Genomic DNA, 24196 nt, shown 5'->3' on the forward strand with positions numbered 1-24196 from the left:
CATCTTCAGATTTTTTTTTTTTTATCAAAGATGTCCAGGAACATTTCTCCATTCATCCTTCATCCAGTTGTGTGAAGTTTGCCAGTAGCCTGCTAAAAACAACCTCACACCATTTTTTCACATTTCAACCTCACTGTTGGTACGGTGTTTCTGGTGTGATGTGCAGTGCCATCTCTTCTCTTAATAGTCTGTTTGTAATGGCATTCAACGAGATCTCAGCTAACCAAACTATATTCTCACTGCATTTCAGATTTTCCGAATCATCTCCAACAAACGTTAAACAAGTTTCAGCATTAATTTCTTTCTAGCAGTGGAGTTTTGTGCATTGCGCGTGCATTAAGGCCATTGTGGTTGAGTACACTTGCTTCTTGTTTCAATTAGGGATGCACTGAATTGAAAGTATGGCCTGATATCAATATCTTTTAATATTGCTGTTATGTCCGATCAATTATATTTACCGATATGTGTGTGTGTGTGTGTGTGTGTATGCACATTTACGTTTCTATGATGGTCAAATTTAGTGTCAGTGTCACATGACCGAACAAAACTTGCATTACCCTCTTGAAACACTTCAAACACAAATGGCAACTAGATGGAAAGAAACATCGGTTGTTAATATCGGCCCAGTTTTACTCATCAGACCAATACAGATATGTTAAAAAATGGCTAACACTGGAATGTATACCAATATATGTATTCATGGTGCCAGCACAGTGGTGCAGATGTTACCACCGTTGCCCTACAGCAACAAACCTTACGGTTCAAATCTCAGCCAGGGATGCATCGTCTCCAACGGGCACTTCTTCCCACAGTCCAAAAAGAGACACGTTAGATTAATTGGCCACTCTAAATTGGTGTGATTGTGTGCAGACCCGTTTGTCTCTGTGATGGACTGGCAACCTGTAAAGGCTGTGCCCTGCATGTAGCCCATTTAGTCACAATCCTAAGGTGTTTGGTTATTTATTGGTTTTTAGGTTCCTTGGATTGTGCATCTTTCAGTTAGTGTTTGGTTTATGTATAGTTTACCTGTGTTTCATGCACTTCTAGTTTTCCCACCCTAGTTGCCTAGTATGTATTTCTGTTGATTATCTCACACCTGTTTGTGATCCAGATGATTATTGCCCAGCAAACATACGTTCCCGGTTTTGTGTTCAGTCTTGGTTGGATCCTTAGTTAACCTTAGTTAACCCTAGTCGACCTAGTTTCTATGGTCTGTAACTTGACCTGAAGGGTTCTTACCCTTTTGATGGCTCTGTGTCGCCTTTGCTGCACTGTTGGTCCTTGACAACCCTAAATCTTGACACATTTGTGCTCCCCACCCCCCACCTTCCATCTCCATGCAAGCATTAAGCAAAGTTAAGAAATGTGCAATACCTCAGAAGCCATTGTCTAGGCCATAAATTAGAATTTAACCCACAATGAATTGTTTTGTATATTGGACTTTCCAATCACTCACAGCTTTCAGCTTTTCTGTTAGCTTTCTATGCCTGTGTCATTCCACTTTATTGCAAATAACCTTAATTTTATTATATCTTTAATGTATAGAATTAGTTGCTTAGATTTTCTTGTATGCCAGGTTTACCTGGGTTGTTACCAACGTCTGGTGTGAGTTTTAACTCAGTAGAAATATACAGACGAGCCCCAAATTATTCACACCCCGGCCGATTTAGCGATATTCACATTTATTCAAGAAGGTTGTTTCTCACAGGGGATCAGACAGTGATCTCCTTACAAGGGGATAAATCAATAAATATGTGTTTTTGTGTCTGCTTTTATTCACATTTTCTGAAAAAGCCAAGCGTTAAAAAAATATTTATTGGCTGTTTCAGAATCAGTAGAAAAAACAACAACTTTACTGGCATTACAAGAATCAACCCCTTCTTGTGGTTTCTTAGCAGCTGGTGACACAATTCCACAGGACATTTCCACGTTTTATCTTTCCTGATGAGCTCCAAGTCTTTGAAGTTTCAAGGTCTCCTCACTATCACCGTAATCTTTAGCTCCATCTGCAGATTCTCTGTCAGATTTTTTGTCAGGACTCTGCCCAGGCCACTCCAAAACATTAACATGACTTCAGTGAGAGGAAACATATCGGGGAAATTACTTTTAACCTAAATCTGCAAGTAGTATGAATAGTTTTTGGGTTCAGTTGAATTAAATAAATAACACATTTATTTTGCCCAATATCAATTATCTTGCATCATTAAAGGAGATAGGGTGTTCTTTTTGCAGCGTTGATAGATGTGAGATGTATGTATAAAAATGTATTTTATTTAAATAAAAAGCTAAATTAAATGGAAATCAATGAAAAACACCACATAATTTGACAAACTGTTAATGTGATTCTAATTTTCTACATTCCTGCAGTGATCGTCTTGCTAATTTGCCTGTGATTAAGAATTTAGTGAAGAACTCTAGGAAATGTGTCATGTTTGACAAATGAAATCCTATTAATTAAACATCGTCCTCTACATATTTCCCTCACATCTTCGTACATTAGTTGATTTGAATATTTAAAAATATCTGTATCTACTGTATTCTGCCAAAGGTTGCCCTGGCCCCTTTCTGTTTTTCTTTTAAGCTGGAACCCTATTGTGCAATTCAACACACACACACACACACACACACACACACACACACACACACACACACACACACACACACACACACACACACACACACACACACACACACACACACACACACACACACCTTTGTGACTTCATAAATGTTAGTTTTGCCCTCCTAACTCACTGATACATACCTGCATTTTGTGCTATGGGGATAAATGTGTTGCTCCTGCAATGTTTCCCTGTTTTCTTTGTTTTTTTTTAAATGTCCTTCATAAGTTTAAAACAAATTCTGAAAAGATGTTCTTTAAAGACAACATTAAAAAATTCATTAAAAGCTGCATGTCAAAAGTTCTATTAACTCAGTCTATCAGTAAATATAAATGAAGTGCATAGAATAAAAGCACATTTCCTATTAAAGATAAAGATCTATCCCTGATTCAGCAGGAGGTATTGAGATGGCGAACTGGGATGTGTATTCTCTCAGACCTCTGACTGTAAACCCTTTGAAATTTGGATTTTCTTTCAAAGCGCCTTCACTTCACAAGCTCGGCTTGCAGAGGCTCAGGCCCGAGCCGCAGATGTAAAGGCGTCTGTTTTGTCCAGTTTGATCCTCACTTAAAATTGAATTTGATTAATACTCTCAAACAAAGACGACTTCAAAGGGGCCGCCGCAGCTATACAGGTCATCCCTGTGAGCGAGCCGAGACCCGGGCGTGCGTGATGTGCGTCTTAATCGAAGTGTGCTGTAGTCCCTCTTTAATTTGGTGCGCCTTATTTCAGAAGTATCTAGTGGCCCATTACTCAGCGGTTATATTAGAATTAATAAGGGGCCTCTGTAACAGGATTTGCTCAAACAACTTTTACCACCCCTGTGCAGATCCAGTTATGGATGGTTTCCAGGAACTCTCTGCAGAAGAGGCTCATTCTCTGATTCTGTCAGCAATAAGCCATGGTAAAAAGTCACCCAACACCAAGCATCTTAGTTATCAACCCTAAAATTCAAAATGTTTTGATGTGCTCCATGAAATTTAACATAGCAAGTATAATGTATTTCGCCCAGAGGTTTAGGTGTATCAATGATAGCCTCTCTTGTCAAACCTGACGATTAAGCTTTTGCACAGGCCATGATTTTTTGGACATGATTTTCACACATACAGCACATACTGCATGTTCTGTGATCAATATGTGAAAGTGCAATGCCATCTGCTGGCACAAAGAGGGACTTTTTTTTTCATAGAGACAAGAAAAAGGGGAAACTGCTTGTTTCTGTAATAGCCAGTTAAACCATAATTCATTACAATTCAGATATGCATCTATATTTCCTTCTCTACCGGGTGTAAGAAATCTTTGAAAATTACCTTTAAGGTGACAATTCACACACATGCATGTACATTTCTTCTACTTACCTTGACCAGATAAAGAAAGTGCAATCAATTGAGTATAAGGGGCAGCGATTAGTCTTACAGATGTGCTTTTTTTTTTAAGGTGGTAAGCTTAATCTCCAACTAATTAATAGCATTACAGGCTGAGACCGGATCTTATTGAAGAGTAAATGCAATGTCTAATAAAAGCTGCTGTAATCAAGGTTTTCATTTCATGTTATAAGAAATACAGAGTACCTAACAAACCCGTAAATCAAAGAGAAATAGAATATTTCAATAGTTTATTATAAAATAATGAAATATCATTTAAACACAGTGGTTTAAATGATGACTTGCGATCAAAGGGGTGACGGTTCCTAGTTGCCACATACAGCATCTTCACCTCCTCCCTGATGAAAGGTTTTATCTGATTCTAACACTGCCGTAATCTCAGACAGGACCTAAATTGCCTGCCTCTTGCTATCTGTTGAGCACCGCAATCTGCATCATGTGTTCGACTGTGCTGAGATAAAAAGTGGTACTCCCATTTCACAGGATGGAATACCAGAAAATCAGCTCCGTTCATCTGGTAGAAGGTCTTCCTTCGATGCTCAGCTGCTATTGAAGGACTTAAACAAAACACGTTTTAATTGCTTTTTATCCCCAACAAGGGATTTTAGTTTGGATCTGATTTAAAAACACTGTGGGATCATCCCGGTTCAGTTAGCCGGACATAAGGTCGAGAATTAACCTCAAAGTCATCATCAGGAAGTTAAGCGCTCGTTGACATATACCATTCCTTTTTTTTTTTTGTAATAAAATAATGAAATCACAAAGACATCTCATAATTCATGCAAGAGTTTTTGTTGCTCTTCTAATACTACTTTATACTGTACATTTCTACCGTAAGGGAACATTTAGGGTATATAACAATCCAGTTCCAAGAATTGACTCAGGCTCACAATCAAGAAACATTTAAGTGATCGCTGCTGTCAGAGGTTGTGGCTAAACGCAACTCTTGATTCCTGTGTGTGATCAGCTATTCTTCAAACAGCAGCCTAGTTGACCCTATGTTGAAGCAGCATATAAAGGCTGCCTTGAGAAAATATCTGCCAAAATGTATCTGATTAAGCCTGACAGTCACAATACTAATGTAATAATAATAAAATACTGTAAAATATAGTATTTTTGGGGCACTTAAAAGCACATTGGTTTTATTACCTTTAATCAAATATCAGATCGAGACTGGATATGTTTATTCCTAAAAAAGACTTGGCATATAGCATCTGCTCTGAAGCTGCTACATTTACTGTTGCTTGTTTTTGAGACTTAGACCAGTTTCTCTCATAGCAGCTGCAGATTACACTTGAGCTAAAGCCATTTGTCTGGCATGAGAGCCAATTAGTGAAAAACAAACAAAAAATATATATAAATAAATAATTATCAGTGGCAGTAGACTAGTGTACGTCAAATTAAGCATCATTTGATTACAGTATTATGCGGCTAAACTAATTACAAATCATGTAAACTAGATTGTTGGGTTTTCTGAGCAAATCACAAAGGGATCTAATTACATTTAGCTGTTCAGTCGTTCACTGAATACAGGTCTAATTTTTCACTGCTGTCTGTTTACCAATGCTTCGGAGAAAGAACAGCAACGGTAAACGAGACGAATGTTCTGTTTCGTGACAGACCCCCCCCCCCCACCCCTACCCCCACCTTCACCACTCAAAATAACAAAAAACAACGAAGCACATAAATAAATCACAGTGCATGTTCTCTAAATCATGGAACAGAAGATAATCATAGGAGACACTTACTGAGATTACAGTCTATCCTGATACAATCTGGTGAGAGAGAGAGTGAGATGGTGAGATTAAAGGAAAAAAAGAACAGCATAAAAGAAGGAGAATATTTCACATCCTTCAAGGTATATTCTGCAGACAGTTCAGTGCTTTTCAGAGCCCACCATCCGGGGACAGCCTCGAGAGTCTAAACCGCCACTTTCCTCCCCGCAGTTTTCATAACAAACCAGCGAGAGAAAAGGACAAAGCTCGCTGTGTGTCTGGCTCTGCTGGAGGCATAACAGAGCACATCAAAGTTAGGATCAATGAGAGCTTTATTGACCGTAAAAGTAAAGGTGCACCAGCTTTACTGTGTTTTCCGCATCGGCGCCGGCTGTGGCGAGGCCGCTCACGCGCGGCTTTTGGCAGAGTTTGATTGTTTTAGAAGCCGTGACTGATAGTTTTACTGACATGTGCTCTGGGGTAAATCAGCAAACATGCAGCGCTGTGAGGAAAGTCGTCTGAAGAAGATAACAAAAATAGAAAATGGAACATGTGCTAAATCTGAGCATGTCATGCAGCCGACATGAAACAAGCTCAAGCTTATCAGCAAGGCGACCCATACATTTATGATTAAGATCATGTTAGACTGGCTTCAAAACATGTGTAACAACTATGCAATAAACAGCTTATGTGTAGGGAAATCTAATCCCCAAGATTACTTAAGAACATAGCTTGTAGCATATTTTGTCTTGTGTTTTTGTGCAGTTAAACTCAGACCGCTTGATGAAATAAGTGATACCGACACTCTGGGTCAACTTGCTTCCTTGACCAACGCATACCCCCAATCGAAACCCTAACACTACCATTTCATCTCTTCCTATTGCTATTTGTACCTGTTTTCATTGTTCAAAAATAATTTTTTATATCCATGTAATTAAACCATACCAGTCACGTTTATTTAGTTCATCTCCATAATATTTTCTGAATACATTATTATATTCCCTATTTTTGCTTTTCTGGTTAAGATCGTCCTTTAATTCCATTGACTCTCATAAACTGTGACTGCTTATGACCCCTAATCAAACCCAAATAACTTTAAGCAATCCCCTGCTGGTAGATATTTACTGAAGTAATAAAACCACATTTTGGAAAGCTTTGTCACATCACCCAGACCAACCTGTCTGGGTGATGTGATTGAATTTGACTTTGTAAAGTGCCTTGAGATGACATGCTGTGAATTGGTGCTATATAAATAAAATTGAATTGAATTGAAAGGTGGGTACCAATCAGTAATGGGAAGTCCAGATCCTTAGCCTCGGATCGGTCAGAAAAGTCAAATGTTAGGATTATGAATTTAATGTTCATTAAGTATTATTATTATTCACAGCCATTTTATCTAAGCCTATTTTAACAATTGTGAATTTTTTTGCTCTTATTAGTTTTTATGAGTGTGTTTATTTTCTTGAAAAGAGTTAGTTTTAAGATTTTAATGAAACATTTAAATGAACCAACTAAACAGAGAAACACATGCAAATCCAATAAACAAATAAAGGTCAAAGCCTTATTATTATATTATCTCTCTGTGTCTCTGTGTATCTGGCCTGTACCACTGCTCTTGCTGCATTCAGATACTGTAGTCTTCCCAACTTCCTTCTTTATTTGATAACTACAAAAGGACTGATGCCAGTCTGATGAATCCATTACTGGTTTTCAGTTTAACTCCAAAACACATCTTAAATCATAACTTTGCAAACATTTGATCATTGTGGTGATGTCACGCTTAGTGGACTCCTAAATAAATTCCTGCTTCGGAACCCATTAAATCTTGGGCCAGCGCTGAATAATGTAATAATCACAAGTTAGTTTAGCATTTGATTGGCCATATTTTATACAGATTGGAATAAAAACTAGCCACAGGTTTGCAAGAGATCTAAATAGAGGTGAGCAGAAGGTTTTGAAGTTTGGCCTTTCACGGATAGGAGCCGGCTCTTCTCAATTGCAACAAACAGCGAGCTCCTGGAACTGATTTGTTCACAAATGACATGTCAATATTCAGAATATTTGCCCTGGTAAGCATAATGTCCTGCAGCAGATGGCTACATAGATTTTTAAGCTGCAAAACATCCAGAATCTGGTGCTAAATGGCGAAGGGCCAGAATAACCAGCACACAATAAAGTGAACATTAATGTAGCTACTTTTTTATTCATTTAAACATAGAGTCAAAAGTTTAGGCTGATGCACCTCTATTCCAAGGATCCATAATCCATTTCAACTGAAAATGCAACTAAGCCTCTTTCTGCAGACTTAATGGCAATATATTTTCCTAGGTAAACAGGGAGGAAGAGTGGCGATTTGCACAACCTGCAGCCACAGTCAAACTTACACCATAGGAAATGTGTAAAGCACCAACCTGATGCATTATTAGATTTATTTAAAAAAATTTTATACATCCAAGACTGATTATATATTACAAATTCAAAAGAAACAGGTACATTCCTGACTCACAATTGGATTTATCCCGATATCAACCACTAAGGCTTTGAAAAATTTAAGCCAACCTAAAGAAATGTACAAGAATACACTGGTGTAAGTCAGGTGGCGGTGGAGTGCTCTCAAGCTGTCAACCATCACAGAGCAGTGGAAACAGACAGCCAGAGACCAGGGGGTTTTCTGGAGCAGGTAGGTGTGTTTCTTTCAGTGTGTGGTGTGTGTGTGTGTGTGTGTGTGTGTGTGTGTGTGTGTGTGTGTCCATCACTGGCACTCCATGCTCAGTGAAGTGACTCTAAACTGGACAAGCCAGCAAATGTGAGGGGTAGGAACGACAATGGGACCATCTACAGTGTGAGGAGTTTAAGTGGTGATATTTCAGCGTAATGATGGATCAGGTCTCTGACTGCCCTCTCCTTGAACTGCAGACAAGCCATTGAAGGGCTGATAGAGCTGAGACGGTCGGGTGGGACCCGACCCCGGGATGAACTGAGAGGTGAGAGATAGGAAGACAGGTATAGGTAGAGAGAAATAAAGAGGAAGGCAAAAACATGCACACCTACAGTTGTTTAAAAAGGAACAGCATCCCTTGTTCTGTTGTTATCTTTGAAATTCAAGCAACCTACTCGAAAAGGTTTTTGTTAGAGTTAGATGGTGGAATTATTTTATGCTGGACTAATAAAAATGAATCATATTTATATATTTTAATGCATAAAACGTATACATGAAAATACTACCATGATCCTAGGATGTTTGGGTTTTAGGTTTAATTTCTTTTCTTTCTTTTTTTGGGATAATCCCTGAGTTCTGCATTATTGTTAGAAGGGTCTTGCCTTATATGGTTGTTTATTATTGTCCTTAAGATTTTGCCATATTGGGTTAATTTCTTGTATTGAGTTTCATAGTTATTTTTTGTTTTCTGGTCTACTTATTTTGTTTTATTCCCCTAGATCAGTATCAGTCTTTTTTCCCTTTGGTTTGCAGTATCCTTTGTGTCTATTTCAGTTCCATCTGTGTTAATGTGTCAGTTTCCCCCTGTCTCCCTGTTTAATCTCCGCTCAGCTGATCAATATTCTATCCTGATTTTGCTCCCCTGGCCCCTATATCCTTCTCCACTCTTTTCACAGTATATAAGCTTACTGGTTTTCATTGTTCAAAGCTGGTTCCTTCTCTTATGCTGCCCATACTCCATGTCCTATTCTCCTCGTGCATTTTCTGAAAGTTTATTATTACCTTTATTAATAAAAAGCTTCAATTATACTTACCCCTCATTTGCTGTTCTGTTTTTCTTTAAAATCACTGAACATGGCATGCACTCCATCATACGTGCACCACATTACACACGACTAAAACTCATATAATTACATATAGCTATTTCTCTCCATTTTTATTTCCGTGCCAAAGGCTTTTCAACAAAGGTTAAAATGTCATCAATATTTTGTGAAACACAAACAAGCCTGATTGATTTTCTTCTCCAGCTCAGAGTAAATTTGAAGAATAACTGGTCTCCACCGCTTAATATACCCAGGCTACCATGGAAACGCAGAGATTTTAAGTAAATGTCAAAGCCTCTCTGTCTACTTTCTTTTTTTAAACTAGGACTGTAATAGTGAAATTAGAGATATTAATACAGCACATCGATATATAATTCAAGACGAGCAAGGATTTTATTATATATATATATATATATATATATATATATATATATATAAACATTGCTGTAAAAATTTACTCCTTGTAGATTTCTTATGTTTTAGATTTTTTTTAAAATCACACTTAAATATTAAGCCATAACTTAACGATGTTAACCATGTTTAAACCTATTTTCTCATTATGTTTCCAGACCCATTTGCTGATTACTGGTTGAACTGTAGAAGCAAGAAATTCTTAAAACGGAAAGCATTTGAAAACATAAAGTAGGCTAAAAGATCTAAAAAATCAGCCCATCATAACCCCAATCTAAAAAATCGTATGTCTGGAAAGGGTTACAAATCCTTTTTCGAAGGCGAACCACAGTGAGAACTCCAAATTGGAGAAATCCTGGAACCCAATCTAAACAAGCCTACCAAAATTCCTGCAAGAACATATAAATTGCAGATCCAGGAGGTCACAAATCAACCCAGAATAACAACTAAATACAGTCTGTCTCACTTCCACCCGCTGTAGTAACTGTAGTGTAAAAGGCTTCATCAGTTAAATAAGGAAATGAGGTCTGTGGCAGGGTGTTGCATGTTCAATCATATTAAATAGTTGTGTATAGTCTATATGCATCGCTAATGCCACATGCCAAAGATCATATTAACAGCATTTTGGCTCCATCTGTGGACCAGCACTATGCCTAGTTATGCCTAATTTAGCTAAATGTTCATACTTTATGCCTAATATGTATCTAGTGTATGAACAATATTAAAATAAAACTATCTCCACTTAATTTATAATCCCTATTCCCTCTCACTTCTGTTGTATTCCATCTATTTAGCTAATTAAGCTGATAAAGTGCCTGTTATGGGTCGTCTACATGCGCCTGGATCAGCCAGGGCACGGCCTTGGTCCGATGGTATTGCCAGGCTTCAGATATTGCGAGGTTTCCTCCATATTTCTCAGCCAGGCTTTGTGAAAATAATACATTAATTTCAGATCAGTGGTCAAATACAATATTAAAACGATTTCAAGCCACAACAGACAGACAGGGGATGTGCTTATCTTTTTTAGGCAACTGTTGTTATTGTGCATGAGGATGTGAATGGAAGAGCCTCTCGCTAAATAAATTCCAGCGGTATAGCTGTCTAGGTGACATGTCCTGCTAGGTCAGGAGGAATGATCTGCTCATATTTGCTGCAGCAGCTTTACCCAGGTTCACAGTGAGTTTTACTCTGCCTCCGTCCAGCTCCACCCGCAGGGTGTCCGCTGACTGCTGAGACGTGGTGGCCATCAGCAGACCAAAGGCCCTCTGGGACATGAAACGCAGGGAAACGTCCTCGGCCTCCGTGTGCAGCGTCCTAGGCAGCACCACCTTCAGATACATGCTGCCGTCGTAGCTCACTGCTGTGGCCTCTGCGGATATAAGGAACAGGGAACGTTTTAGCAGACACAGAAATCAATAAACACCAAATCAAAAAAAAAAAATAAAAATGCTGAAGTGCATTTATGAAACAAAACCTGAACCCCATTTTAAGGCGATCTCGGGGAGATAATGATATAGTTTTAAGATTGCAGTTTTCATCAGCCGCACCAGATGGCAGAAAAAGCCTGGAGCAGACGAAGGCAGGGGGTGAGATTGCAGCAGCAATTAAATTTCCGAAGGATTTATTCCCATCCCAGTGCAATACAGGAGGGATTTTCATACATCCGTCATATTATTAGCTGCCAATGGATCTGCGTAATTTGGCCTCTCCATGAGAAAACCATCTGCATGGATAATGCAAAGTGATTCAGGGCGAATGACTCTGCCCAAGCACCACTGCATCCCTAATGACACACACAAAGCACTCGCGCCCTCACAACACAAGGCAATTCATTAATGAACTACGCGACTGTGGGAAAAATACTGCTGTTTGCTGTAGAAGGCCTTAACTAAAACATCATTTTCCATTGTGCTGTCATTTTCACCCAACTGCTTTGCAGACATAAAGTAATATTTGGAGGTAAGAGCTCAGATCTCATTTAAATACATATGAGAATTTAAAGAAGGATCCCACTTTCAACCGCAAATTAAATTACGACTGTTTTTTTGGACGCCTGGGATATTAGGTCAGATGATACAATTTCTTCTGCACGCACATTATTCCTCTCCGTGCAGTCACTTTTTACACCTCCCCTAATAAATAAAATACAACCCAAAGTGCGTTAAAAGCTTCCCCTGCAGCATTTTAAAATCACTCGTGCCCTCCTCCCACCACCAGCATCCACCCCTCGCAGAGACTCTCACCCTTCTCACAGCTGGGGCCCACGTAGCCCGTGCCACCGCAGTCGCAGACGTGCCGGTTCCAACCTTCTCTGCAGTGTCCGCCGTTGGCGCACGTGTCTCTGGAGCACCTCGCATGAGTCTCCCTGGTGCAGAAGCTGCTGACACCGGCGGCGCTCTGCACCTCGGCCAGCCTCCACAGGTTGCGGCTCTGCCCGTCGATGAAGAGGTCCCTCACACAGCCCACAAAGCCGAGGCCAAGGGAGGCCGTCCACACCTCGGGGGGCAGAATGAGGGCTTGCCGGTCTTCGGGTAAGCCTCCTAGATACATGTCTCCGTCCAGGTCGAGGATCTCGCTGCCCTCGTTGGCGGTGAAGGGGATGCTCTGGCTGTTTACAGAGATAAAGCCTGTGGGGTAGACATTAACGGGCAAAATCAATTTTAAACTAGCACGAAGATTTTGTTTCTTGAGAAAAGAAAAAAAAAAAGGAAACAGCTGTGTGTGGGTTGTGCAAAGTGAGATGCATAAACCATATAAGGCAGAGGAAATGGGATCCAATTTGCTTATTTTGAAGAGTCCACATGAAGACAGTACGCTGCCAGTGTTTTTAGAGTTTGTATCGAAGGGGAAAATAAAATTAAAACAATCAAAGTTTAGATTACACACAACAGTGCCTTGCAAATGTATTCATGGACCTTGAGCTTTTTCCTATTTTGTCACGTTACAAAGATTAAGGTATTGAATTTTGTGGGACTGATGAACACAAGGTTGCACAATACTGTGACCTGCATGTATCCACAGGCCCATCTACCCTTATTCCCCGAAATAAATAAAATAAATTAATTAATAAAAACAGTTAAAAAGTTATACTAACACGGCACAACATCATGAACAAACTATCCCCATGAGAAAGCATGGTGCTTGCATCGTCATGCTGAGTTGTTTTTCACCAGGGTCTGGAATGGTGGTCTGAGGTGATGGGAATACGAAAGGAGCTCAATAGAAAGCAATCCTGGAAGAAAACCTGTTAGAGGCGGTGAAATACTTGCTACATAACCCAGGATCTACAACAGAATGGTTTAGATGAAACCATATTCATGGTTTGGAATGGCCTAGTTAAAGTCTTGACCTAAATCCTTTTGTGAATTTGAAAATTTTGAAGGCACTCTACATCCAGTCTGAATTAGCTTTAGATACTTTGCAAGGAGGAATGTGCAAAAATGTCACTCTGATGGTGCTAAGGTGGTAAAATAAATTCCTAATGTATCAACAGCTGTAACTGCAGTCAAAGGTGCTGCTACAAAGTATTGCCTCGCAGGAAATAAAGACAAATGGAAGCCTCAAATTGTTATTAAAAAAAAAAAAATCTTTTGAAAACCATGCAGTGCTTTATGTTGGTCTATTGCATAGAAATCTCGATAAAATACATTTCATTTTGTGATTGTTACATGAGTTGTAAAAAAAAAAGCAATATGAATTCTTTTGCCAGGCACTGCATATTAACTTAGACATATTAGGTGTAAAAAAAAAAATAAAAATGAAAAGATCAGAGTGTCTCGCTTGGATTCGGCTAATAAGACGTTTTCATTGTTCAAATACAGAAGACATTTACCAGCTTCATTTGGACTGGGTGACTGTATAATTGGCCACTTGTGAAATAGGTTAACAGAAATTTCAAAATGTCACTTCGGGATTACAGCAACTCAAAAATATCACTATAATTAAAACCTAATATGTATGTGTGGCTGTTTCACTGCGGCGAATAAAAAAAAAAAAAAAAAAAAAAAAAAAGCAGCAGGAGCGTGCGGATGTCACCGTATCCACGCTGGCGTATGGCAATTTCACAGCTTGGAGGCCTTTAAGCTCAGCAGCTAAAACTGGAGACACGCAGAAGCAGACAGAAGGCTCCCCACCTCCACCCTTTGCCTTCACAAATGCACGACAGTATCTCACCATTGCGCCCCTTTCTCTGGAAGTCCACGTGCCACCACTCGCCGTCGTCCAGCCTCTTGGTGCTGGCCTTGATCTTAATGCTGCCGGAGCCCATATCCATGACCAGGTAGAGGAACCCCTCCAGCAGCTCTATGGCGAAGAAGTCGGCGCGGGGCTTCCTGTCGGGCAACACTCCCTGCTGGCTGCCGTGGCTGAACAGCAGCAGGCCGCTGGGCTCCGTGGTGCGGAAGTCGAAAGATATGGCGCCGGTCTTCTTTGTGTTCCACCTGGGCAATGTCAGGTAGGCAGACGGCGTGTCGAAGGTGACCGGCTCCAGAGCTTCCACGTTTTCGCAGCTGAAGATCAGGTCGCCATGGATACTGATCTTGGGGTCTCGCTGCTCGGCCAGCCGTGACAGTTCCAGTCTGAACTCATTATTCCTGTAGACCACCTAGTAAATGAGAGAGATGTCGTAGTGAGATGACAGCTGGGAAGGAGGGGTGGGGGGTAAATTTGGTGTACAGGTTGAATGCTGCTCATCAATAAATCCGGGAATCAATACGGCACAGCGGCATTTACGAGGGTGCACGGCGGACAGCGTGTTGAGTGATCCCGGAGCTCGAATAAACAGGCAAATTTTCATTAGATGGAATTATGACCACTTAGCGCGGTAATCTAAAAAAATCAAACACACTCGGTTTTGCTGAGAGGGTTTGTGTGTCGATGCATTGACAGAGAAGTGCAGAACAGATTGCATGGTTTAATAAACTCATTAGCTGAATGCTTTCAATAACGACTGGTGAGACCAGACATTATTTTTCATCCCAGTGAGACCCCGCGTCATGGATTATTTTGCCTGTTTTTTTTTTTTTGTTACGACATCGACTCCGTCGTCTAAAACGCGTAACACCGCCATCAGACGGCATGAAAACAGAGAGTTGAGGATTTTGAAACTTGAAAAAAAAATGGATTTACATTGGAGTGTCACTCGAATACGTTTGTACATTTAGGAAACACGGTGGAGCAGATTTAGAAAAAAATTAAATCAGATGGTCACAGTCACAAAACAAATTTAAATCCAAAATTAGTAAAAATGTGTTTTAAGTGCCGGCAAATTGAAAAATATCAGTTTAGACAAAACTGAGGGCTCTTGGTCCTTCACAGGAGCAGAAGAAGAAACTCTGGGCAAACAACTCTTCAAAACAACGAATGCTAAAATGTTTTACGACACATTCAACCAGATCCATGGGCTACACGTTAAACATGGTACATTCACAGCAGATGGCTGGTTTTCAACCATCTTGTCTCTCTCATTGAGCTGTTGCTATACTGTTTTGTGAATTCTGACATAAAATGTGAGGGGCGGCTCTGATCCACCAGATGGTTCGTTACATACAACTACATTGTGTAGAAGGACCTCCGCAGAAAGTGTAAGCAGTCAAAATAATGCTCCTTTTTTTTTAAAGGTTACTTAAGCAAGTGCATCCAAATGACCTGACATCTGGTAAATAGTTTTTACTCCCATGTCTTTAAATAAAATATCTATTAACGAAAATGTAAACTTTATTTCAATACTAATGACAATACATTGCAACAAAATGAAATACTGCATTTTCTGTACAGGACTATTTAAAAAAGAAACTATTTACACATCTAATTTTCTACATACAGAGCAAAATATTTATCTTTTTTACCTCACTATTACATTTCACAGCTACGAATGCAATTCACTTTTCAGGTTACAGATCGTTACATCATACTTTCCAACTCTAGATACCCTTTGAATATATAGAAATCTCTATTTATCTGCCTTGACTCTCACATAGATTGGAGTGACATCTCATTCTTAACCAACTGGTATAATGAGCAGGTCAACCCATTAAAACTCCTAAGGAAGGATTTTTCCAATCTGTAGGAGTGTTCATGGACATTTTTTTTTATCATTTTCCCAGATGCCCATTTATCAGGTCAGACACTGATGTGGGACGAGAAGGCCTGGCTCACAGTCTCCACTCTAATGTAAAGATGTTCTATTACATTGAGGTGGGCACTTTGAGCTGGTCAGTCAAGTTCCACACAAAATTCAATTATCCATGACTTTATGGACCTTCCTTAAAAACTGGTACACAGTCATGTTAGGACAGGAAGAGGTCATCCACACACTGACTCCAAAATACCTTGGCACTTCGGAGTCATTAAGAGTTGCTTTCATTGGAACTATAAGCCTGAACCTAGCTGCTAAATTGCCCACACTGCAATCCCACCATCATCAAACTTTACAATTGTCACAGTGCAGCCTGGCAAGTGTCGCTCTCCTGGCAACTCCTAAACCCAGGCGGGTCGGTTGGATTACCTGACAGAGAGGCGTGAGAAAACTCCTCCACCGTGGCCAAAGCATTTAATTTAGAAATGCTTTACACTTCTAAATTTAATGCTTTGCATTGCACTTGGTGATATGAGGCTTGGAAGCAGCTGCTTTGTCATTGAAAGCCATCCCATAAAGCTCACTATATGAAGTGTTCAGGTCTGAAGCAATTGATTTTGCAGGAAATTGGTGACTTCTATGCACCATATACCTCAGCATCTGCTAAACCCGCTCTGTGATTTTACCTGGCCTACCCCTTCATGATTTGAGGTATCGTCATTCCTTATAACTCCCACTTCAGTGTAAAAGTTGACTGTGAAATAGAAAGTAGTTAAATAAAAATTAGCAACTGGACATGCTGGGATCCACTCAGCTCCTGAGAGAGACCCATCATTTCACAACAACTGTAGAAGCAGCCTGCATAGCTTGGTGCAGGATTCTAAATGGGTTCTAAACCCTAGGCCATGCAAGTGATATGAAATTAATCAGCTAATTGGCTGAGCAGATAATATTGGCCATATAGTCTACATACATTTCCTGATCAATAAAAATGGACATTTACATTTGAAGATCTGATATAATCACAAGGTTTAAATGGTTCTTCTTTATAAAAACGTTCTGAAGGCTGAGGCCAGGCCCTCCTACTTTAAACAATTGTTCTCTTATACCCTGTCACACTTTTGCATATCTGCTTTGTGTTTCCAAGGGCTGAAAAGACTGCTTTAAGTAAATAACATTCAGCATCATCTTCCTACGCATCTGACACTGTAGTACACCAAACATCTCCAGCTAAGCTGGGTTGCCACAGTTGTTTTTACTTAATCTAGAAGGATTTAGTGGCATTTATATTATGTATATATATTCTGTGCCTCTTAATATATTCTGTGAGTACTGGGATGAAAGGCTAAATATCTTCATGGTGTTACAACAAAAATTACTTTTTCATCATCTGCTTTAATTTTTTTGTCTTGTTCCCATACGTACAATGCCATCTATGTGACAGGACTGAGTGTGCTTATTTTTTTCTTTACGCGGGGACCCAAGTGAAACCTATTTTCAGATATGCCAACAAACAGCGCAAGATAAGAAGCTGCAGATCGATGAGTATTTTCTAAAGGGGCATAGAATACTGATTTAAAGGAGCAAATTTAACAAACAGATTTGTTTTCAAAAATAATGCCTTGATTTGATTTTAATGCCTTTCTGTGCGAGTTTTTTTCGAGTTTGTTAACTGGCCTCAGTCACTCAGAGACATAGCAATCAAATCTGAAAAGAAAGAAAAGAAGACCTAGGCCCAAACAATCTGCAGAAAAGTTTAGCAGGATAGATTCATCCATGTATTTCTTTTTTTCCTAACCATATTTGTCCTGTTCAAGCTTGTGGGAAGCTGGAGCCAATCTCGGCTGTCAGTGGGCAACACTCAGGACAGGATGCCAATACATCACCGGGCCAACAATGAGATACACAAAGCAACGATACACTCCTAAGGTCATTTTTTGAATCAATTAACCCAGTGTGTTTTTGGACTGTGGGAAGAGCCTGGAGCACCGACAGAAAACCCACACAGGCGTAGGGAGAACCTACCAACTTTCCAAAGAAAGGTCTGAAAAGCATAGATTTGACCTCACACCTGCTAGCAGAAAGGGAACTGAACTCAATAATGAAGTTACCGTTAAACACATGCCAAGAAATATGACACAAGAGTACTGAAAAATGCAAAACAACAGCTGCTTAAATGAGTTTACAATTCTAAAATCATCAAGAAATTGTTTCCTAATTTGCCGTTTAAAGTGAAAAGTAGAGTCATTTCCTCAAATGCAAATTTAAATGCCTTCCGCGTTGTTTTTGCTCTCCATAACCGTTGCTGTTTCCATCTTTGTGTAGTCTTACAGTCAGAATCTCAAATAGAAAACTCTGCTAGTATTTAAGGATGGTTTGTTATACAGTGTCTTGCAAAGTAATTTATGCAGCTGAAACTTTTTCAGACTTTTATTTAATTTTTTTTTGATAAACCAACAGAATAGGGTGCATACAAATTTTTTTCCTGAAAAAAATCTGAAAAATGTGGCGTGCATTTGTATTCCGCCCCCCTTTATTTCTGCTATCCTTAAATAATATCTACAGAAACAAACTGCCTTCAGAGCTCAACAAAATTTGAGTGTAATTTAATCTCAGGTCAGGGGATAAAAACGAGGAGAAGTTGAAAGCAGAGTTAGGTTTCAAATAAATATCCTTTGCTTACCCAAGCTTTGAATGTCTCATAGAGCCTGGAAACATTGTTTTATGTATCAATCAAAAAAACAGCTAAACGTATAACACAATTGCAAACCATCGAGACATGACCACCCACTGAAAATGACTGATCTCTGGGGTATAAATCAGAGAAGCAATCAAGAGGTGTCTCTGGAGGGGCTGCAGAGATCCGCTGCTCAGTTGAGAGATGAAGTCGCCATAGTAAGCGGTAGGTGTGCGCTCCACAAAGCTGGCCTTTAGCAAAGAGTGGCAAGAAGAAAGCCATTGTTGGAAAAAGAACTGTTCAAACAATGTCCAAAAATTTAAGTTTTGCCATTTTATAGCTAACGTACCAAGACATGGCCACCCACAGGCTCTTTGGGCAAGGAGAGCATTATCTAGCAGCCAATAACCTCATGATAATTCTGGAGGGGCCGCAAGGATCCACAGCCCAGGGGCAAGAAGAAAGCCGTTGCTAGAGGAAGCAGTTTATTTTTGAAGTGTGCAAAATGCCAGAATGAGAAGAAGTGCTCAAATTAATAAAACATGGTGGTGGCAGTATCACGCTATGAGGATGCTTTTCTTCAGCATAGACAGGAAGACTGGTCAGAGGTGATGGGTAGGTGGAGCTAAACACATTGCAAGTGTGAAAGAAAACCTAACAGGAGGAGCCGAAACACTTCAGCCAAGGGTGGAGGTACAGCTTCAAGCCGAACAACAACCCTTAGGTGGTTAGAGTTGCAGGGGAAAAATATAGATTTAGGCATTCATGTTTTAAAAATAACCCAGTCAAAGTCCAGATCTAGATCTAAAAGGCTGTGTGGGAAGGCTTGAAATGTTCCATTTTTTATTTGTAAAAGACATTGAAAACTTTACCTTTGCCTTCAAAATTATGTGTATCTTTGCGTTGGTCCCATAAAACCCTAAGAAAACACACAGAATTCTGTAGTTGTTACATGACAAATTGTAACAAAGTTCAAGATGTGTGACTATTTTTTCCGCGGGGTAATTTTTGACTGACTGGAATACAAAAGAAGTTAGCCGACCAAGCTTGATCAGACACCAGACATGCCAAACTCCGCCTAGAGTTGAAGCATAGATAAAGCCCGTGCCGGTATTATTGGCTTTCACGTTGGCTTCATCAATATTCACAAGACACAACAAGCCTTTGTCTCGTTTTGTATCAGTCGTACGTCGCCCCGCTGTTATCGGCCACCTCACTCTGCAACCCGGCCGCCGCCTGAGGTGACACACACACACACACACACCACACTGCGCAGAGAACTAACAGCGGAGCCCGGAGCCAGTGTAAGCCAATATCACACTTTACACTGCCTCGGTGTGACTAATTAGTCGGTGAAATCAGATGGTGAAACTGACCGTTGAGAAATGAATGAAACGGGCAAACTCCTAAAAAGGGAATTCAGTCAAGATGGCCTTTCCTACAAAGAGGAAATTGCGCGTTAGAAGGCACAGATGGCAACGAGGAGAAGAGGCGCCGTGACCTCTGCAGAACTATTATATAAGCCGAAGGACAATACAGTGAGTGGAATCCTATTTCACAGATTCAGATGCTTACTGTGTGTTAGTTGGATTATAGAGTATCCCAAAACACAAGAATAAAGCTCCTTTAGAGTCATTCGACAAAGCTGTCGTGTCATTACTGCTCAAGCTGTGAAGAGTAACATCACTTTGAGAATGACCCTCTCTGCTGCTAACAACTGTCTTCATGACTAAATTGGGTCCGAGCTTTGAAGTGGTAAAATACAGGACCCTAACGATGTTGTGTATAACATCCCTCGGGTGCGCGCGGCAAACCCTCGACTTCAAAGACAAACCTGTCTCTCCCTGGTTGTCGTCGTTGTTGTGACCTTCATCTGAAAGTCGCCAGTATTTCCCCCCCCCTACACCTGATGATCCTTATGGCCTGCCGAGCTTCACTCACATCTGTTGATTGTGCAACGTCTGGAGACATTAGTCGCGGCATGTACGGTACTCTCTAGATTCGATGAAATGAGACTCCCTAAATAGATGTGGTGCTTACACAATAAAGATTTTCCTCTCTGCAGGTTTTTCTTTCGCCTTGCGGATTAAGATTAATATCTTGTCTGAACTCCGTCCACTCCGCTCCTCTCGTTTATCACCGACCTCGGGACCTACGGCCTGGACCGACATGTCTCTGAGCCAGGCGGCGGGACTGTCTGGAGAGCTGATCCCATTTCATCACCTCTGCCTCTCCCACAACTCCCACAATCTAGGACTCCTCAGATCTGTCAGCCCAGCTTCATGACTTTCTCTCTCTTTCCTGCCATATTCCCCTCCACCAACCCCCTGCATGCCTACAGTACATCTGTGTGCTGTAGCCACAGCAGTTGTAGGTCTAAACACCACCGACAGCCACGCCGCCCACAGAGCGGAGGTTGGCGCATTGGCAGTGATGCTGGAACAATAACCTGTCCATAAATAACGTCTCGTTTTCATTTCCCTGCATGCAGATGGCAAAGTAATTATGTAAACGCTCCATTCAAAAGCATTCTACAGATGTGCTTTAAAATGTTCCTCTTACATACTTCAATAATAAATTCTACCAACAGAGTTACCAGTTGTGTTGGCAACAGCAAACCAGTTTCAATTAGGTTTGCGATAGATAGATAGATAGATAGATAGATAGATAGATAGATAGATAGATAGATAGATAGATAGATAGATAGATAGATAGATAGATAGATAGATAGATAGATAGATAGATAGATAGATAGATAGATAGATAGATAGATAGATAGATAGATAGATAGATTGACTACTCAAAAAATTAAAGGAACACTTGGAATTACTTTGTGTTGTTCAAGTGTTCCCTTTATTTTTTGAGCAGTATATATATATATATATATATATATATATATATATATATATATATATATATATATATATAAGCATGCAGTTAGCTATAGAACAAAATAAATTGCTTGTTCATTTACTTGTTCATGTCTGCTTTTATGTTGTCTGCAATTACTGCTGCCTTTAGCTTTGTGGCTGTGGCCCTGCTACTTCTTTTCCATTAAAAGCACTCCTATAACAGCTCCTATTTCAGCTTCTATTTCAGTGCTTCTGTTTTCAACTCTGTTTTTGCTGGATTAAAATATTGTCAGAGTTATTGCTGGCATTAACTCTGTGTACTCTGATTTTTCTCTCCCCTGGAAAACACACCAGAGTAGTCGCTTCAATGTTCATCTCTGTCTTTTTCTAGATGGAAGATTTGGACTTTTTTTTCTTATTCTTTATTATAGAAAACTGTTTATTTTTTCTGGATAATGCCACTGACAGGGCTGTTATGCTCCCTAACTACATGTGTACTCTGCTTATGTTTCCTTTTCTATAGAAAGTACTCCTAACTCAGTGCTTCTGTGTGTAGCTGTTTTTATCCCCCCCTATTTCTCTTCCTACTATTTACTTTAAGGATATTCTCACACCTACAGCCAATTTGCTTTAGTTCAAAATCAACTGATGAGTTTCGAAAAAAAATAAAAATAAAAAATCAAAAACCTGCAACTCCAAACCCCGCCTGCATGTTCTGTTTGTTCATTGGTCTGATGTGTCCGGGGTGGGAGTACCAAATGTAAATACCGCAAGCTGATGCTTTGTTTCAAGCTGCTTCTGGGTTACTATTTCAGGCAAAAATATCAGAGAACTATACCAAAAGATTTTGAGAAGGCCTTTTGAAAGTTGCATTGGGCTTTATGTTTTACGAAAAAGACTTGCAACCTTTGTTTATTACTTATCTCTCTTCATGGACCGCGGAACGGGTAGGGCCAGTAGGGCCGCGGCCCTACCTACTTTTGATGATCAAACATGTAAAATAATATATATGAATAAAATTTAAATATTCAATAGCTATTTTTTTCAAATGCACAGTAGTCTATGGCAGCAGCATCATTCTCCAATGAGAAAGCGATAAATCATCCCATCTAAAAATGTATTGGCTGATTGTGTCATGTGATGTAAACAAAAGTTTTCCCACCTCTGCGCTGCTTATGACCGCAACTTCGTTAGCTTCGTTTGCTTCGTTAGCTTAGTTAACTGTGTCCACTGCAAGTGCTGAGAGGTGTTTCTCGTCCCTCCGTCGTATCAAGACCTATCTGAGATCAACAATGACCCAGAAAAGACTAGATAGCTTGATGTGCGCCCACACACACAGGGATCTTTTGACCACAGTGGATGCTTTGAGGATAGCCAGGGACTTCACCCAATGACGGTCTCTAATGTCTTAAACACTTCCTTTGGTCACTTTGGAAACAACTGAGGGCACAAGTATCTTTATAAAAGCCATGAAGTGTTCATGTTCAGTCTGAGGTTGGCTGTGTGTGTTTCTTTACACCAACTTGTAAACCAACTGGTCACTAAAATAAACAGGGAGCTTCAGAAAAACAGTACAAATGGCTTTTAGACATGATGAGTTACTGCTTTAGCCCACCATTCCCTTTTATCAACAGCTCTTTCATTTTATCAGAAATTAAATCTTTTGCATTTTTTTCTAAGTCTTTCCATTTTCTCCATTGAAAATGTGGACTTTAATGTTTTCAAAGGAGTGATCCTTATCCAATTTATGCAGGTCGGCTTCTGAATTTACAGTTAAAGAGCTTTTCTGCATAAGAGTAATTTTTTTTTTCATTTAAAGGTACAACGCAGATGATGTCAGACCCAGGCAGAACAGCATCACCATCTGTCTACTGCCAGTTTGATACTTGCGTTTACCTACATAATACTTAGGTGGGGGAATGAAAAACATTTTTTGCCCCAGTGACTTTCAAGATGCTAATGACCTCATGAGAAGGTTAATACTTAGAAATGACAATGGCCTTGCAATTTAGACCAAAGCTCTCTGTGCCTGACTAACCCAACCTTAGTAACGTCAATCAAATGTTTTAATTTTTTGAGGCGGATCTGGTCGTGCGAACTGATCACCAACCCGACTGCAAACGCATTTTGGAGAAAGCCAATGAAAAAGACAGATTGGGACATGGAAATAGCTGAGAGTTTTTTTTATCAAACTTTATTTGTGACTATGTATATAAGAGTATGACCATAGATACAAAGCAGCATTGGACATAAATACCATGCTGATTCATGGGCTCAGTAGGCTTTAGTTGGTTTGATAAAGCCTGTAGTCTGTGATCCCTAAAGAAAAGTAGGGTGAAAACCAATACTTTTCAAAACGTCTGAAGACGGTGAAAGTTATTTAGTGCGTCCTAAGCTTTAGTCTACAGGGGAAAAAAAAAAACGCAGATAGGAGGAGGGAGTTCTGCAGCTGAGCATATATCTACAAGTAAAGAAATCTGTACCAATGGCATAAATCCTTATCAGGCAATCACAGGTGGTTTTGTTCAGTATTAAAAGCACCATCACTTGTCTCTAGTACAAACAGGATAAAGATGATAAACTGTGACCCAAATGAAACTTGGATAGGCTGTTAGAACAAGAAGGACCGTTTAAGTGGCCTGCTTAAAAAAACACGCCCAACACATTTCTGATTTTCTTAAGGCTTTAACACTATTT

The 24196-nt window shown here is 39.8% G+C and overlaps 1 protein-coding gene across 10 annotated transcripts in view; it reads right to left on the bottom strand.

Annotated features, from left to right (window-relative positions):
* Positions 1-24196, bottom strand: part of nrxn2a (neurexin 2a) — a 231587-nt gene that overhangs the window by 114874 nt on the left and 92517 nt on the right. For 7 of the 10 annotated variants that reach the window (XM_036143135.1, XM_036143134.1, XM_012855275.3 and 4 more), the window contains 4 exons: positions 14068-14497; positions 12138-12521; positions 11060-11263; positions 5755-5781 (listed from right to left, as the gene is read on the bottom strand). In XM_036143135.1, coding sequence (XP_035999028.1) covers positions 5755-5781; positions 11060-11263; positions 12138-12521; positions 14068-14497 — 1045 coding nt within the window. The remainder of the gene's footprint in view (positions 1-5754; positions 5782-11059; positions 11264-12137; positions 12522-14067; positions 14498-24196) is intronic. The other 3 variants (XM_036143136.1, XM_021312144.2, XM_021312143.2) reach the window with 1 other exon arrangement.

This window comes from Fundulus heteroclitus, chromosome 11, assembly GCF_011125445.2.
Source record: "Fundulus heteroclitus isolate FHET01 chromosome 11, MU-UCD_Fhet_4.1, whole genome shotgun sequence".
NCBI lineage: Eukaryota > Metazoa > Chordata > Actinopteri > Cyprinodontiformes > Fundulidae > Fundulus > Fundulus heteroclitus.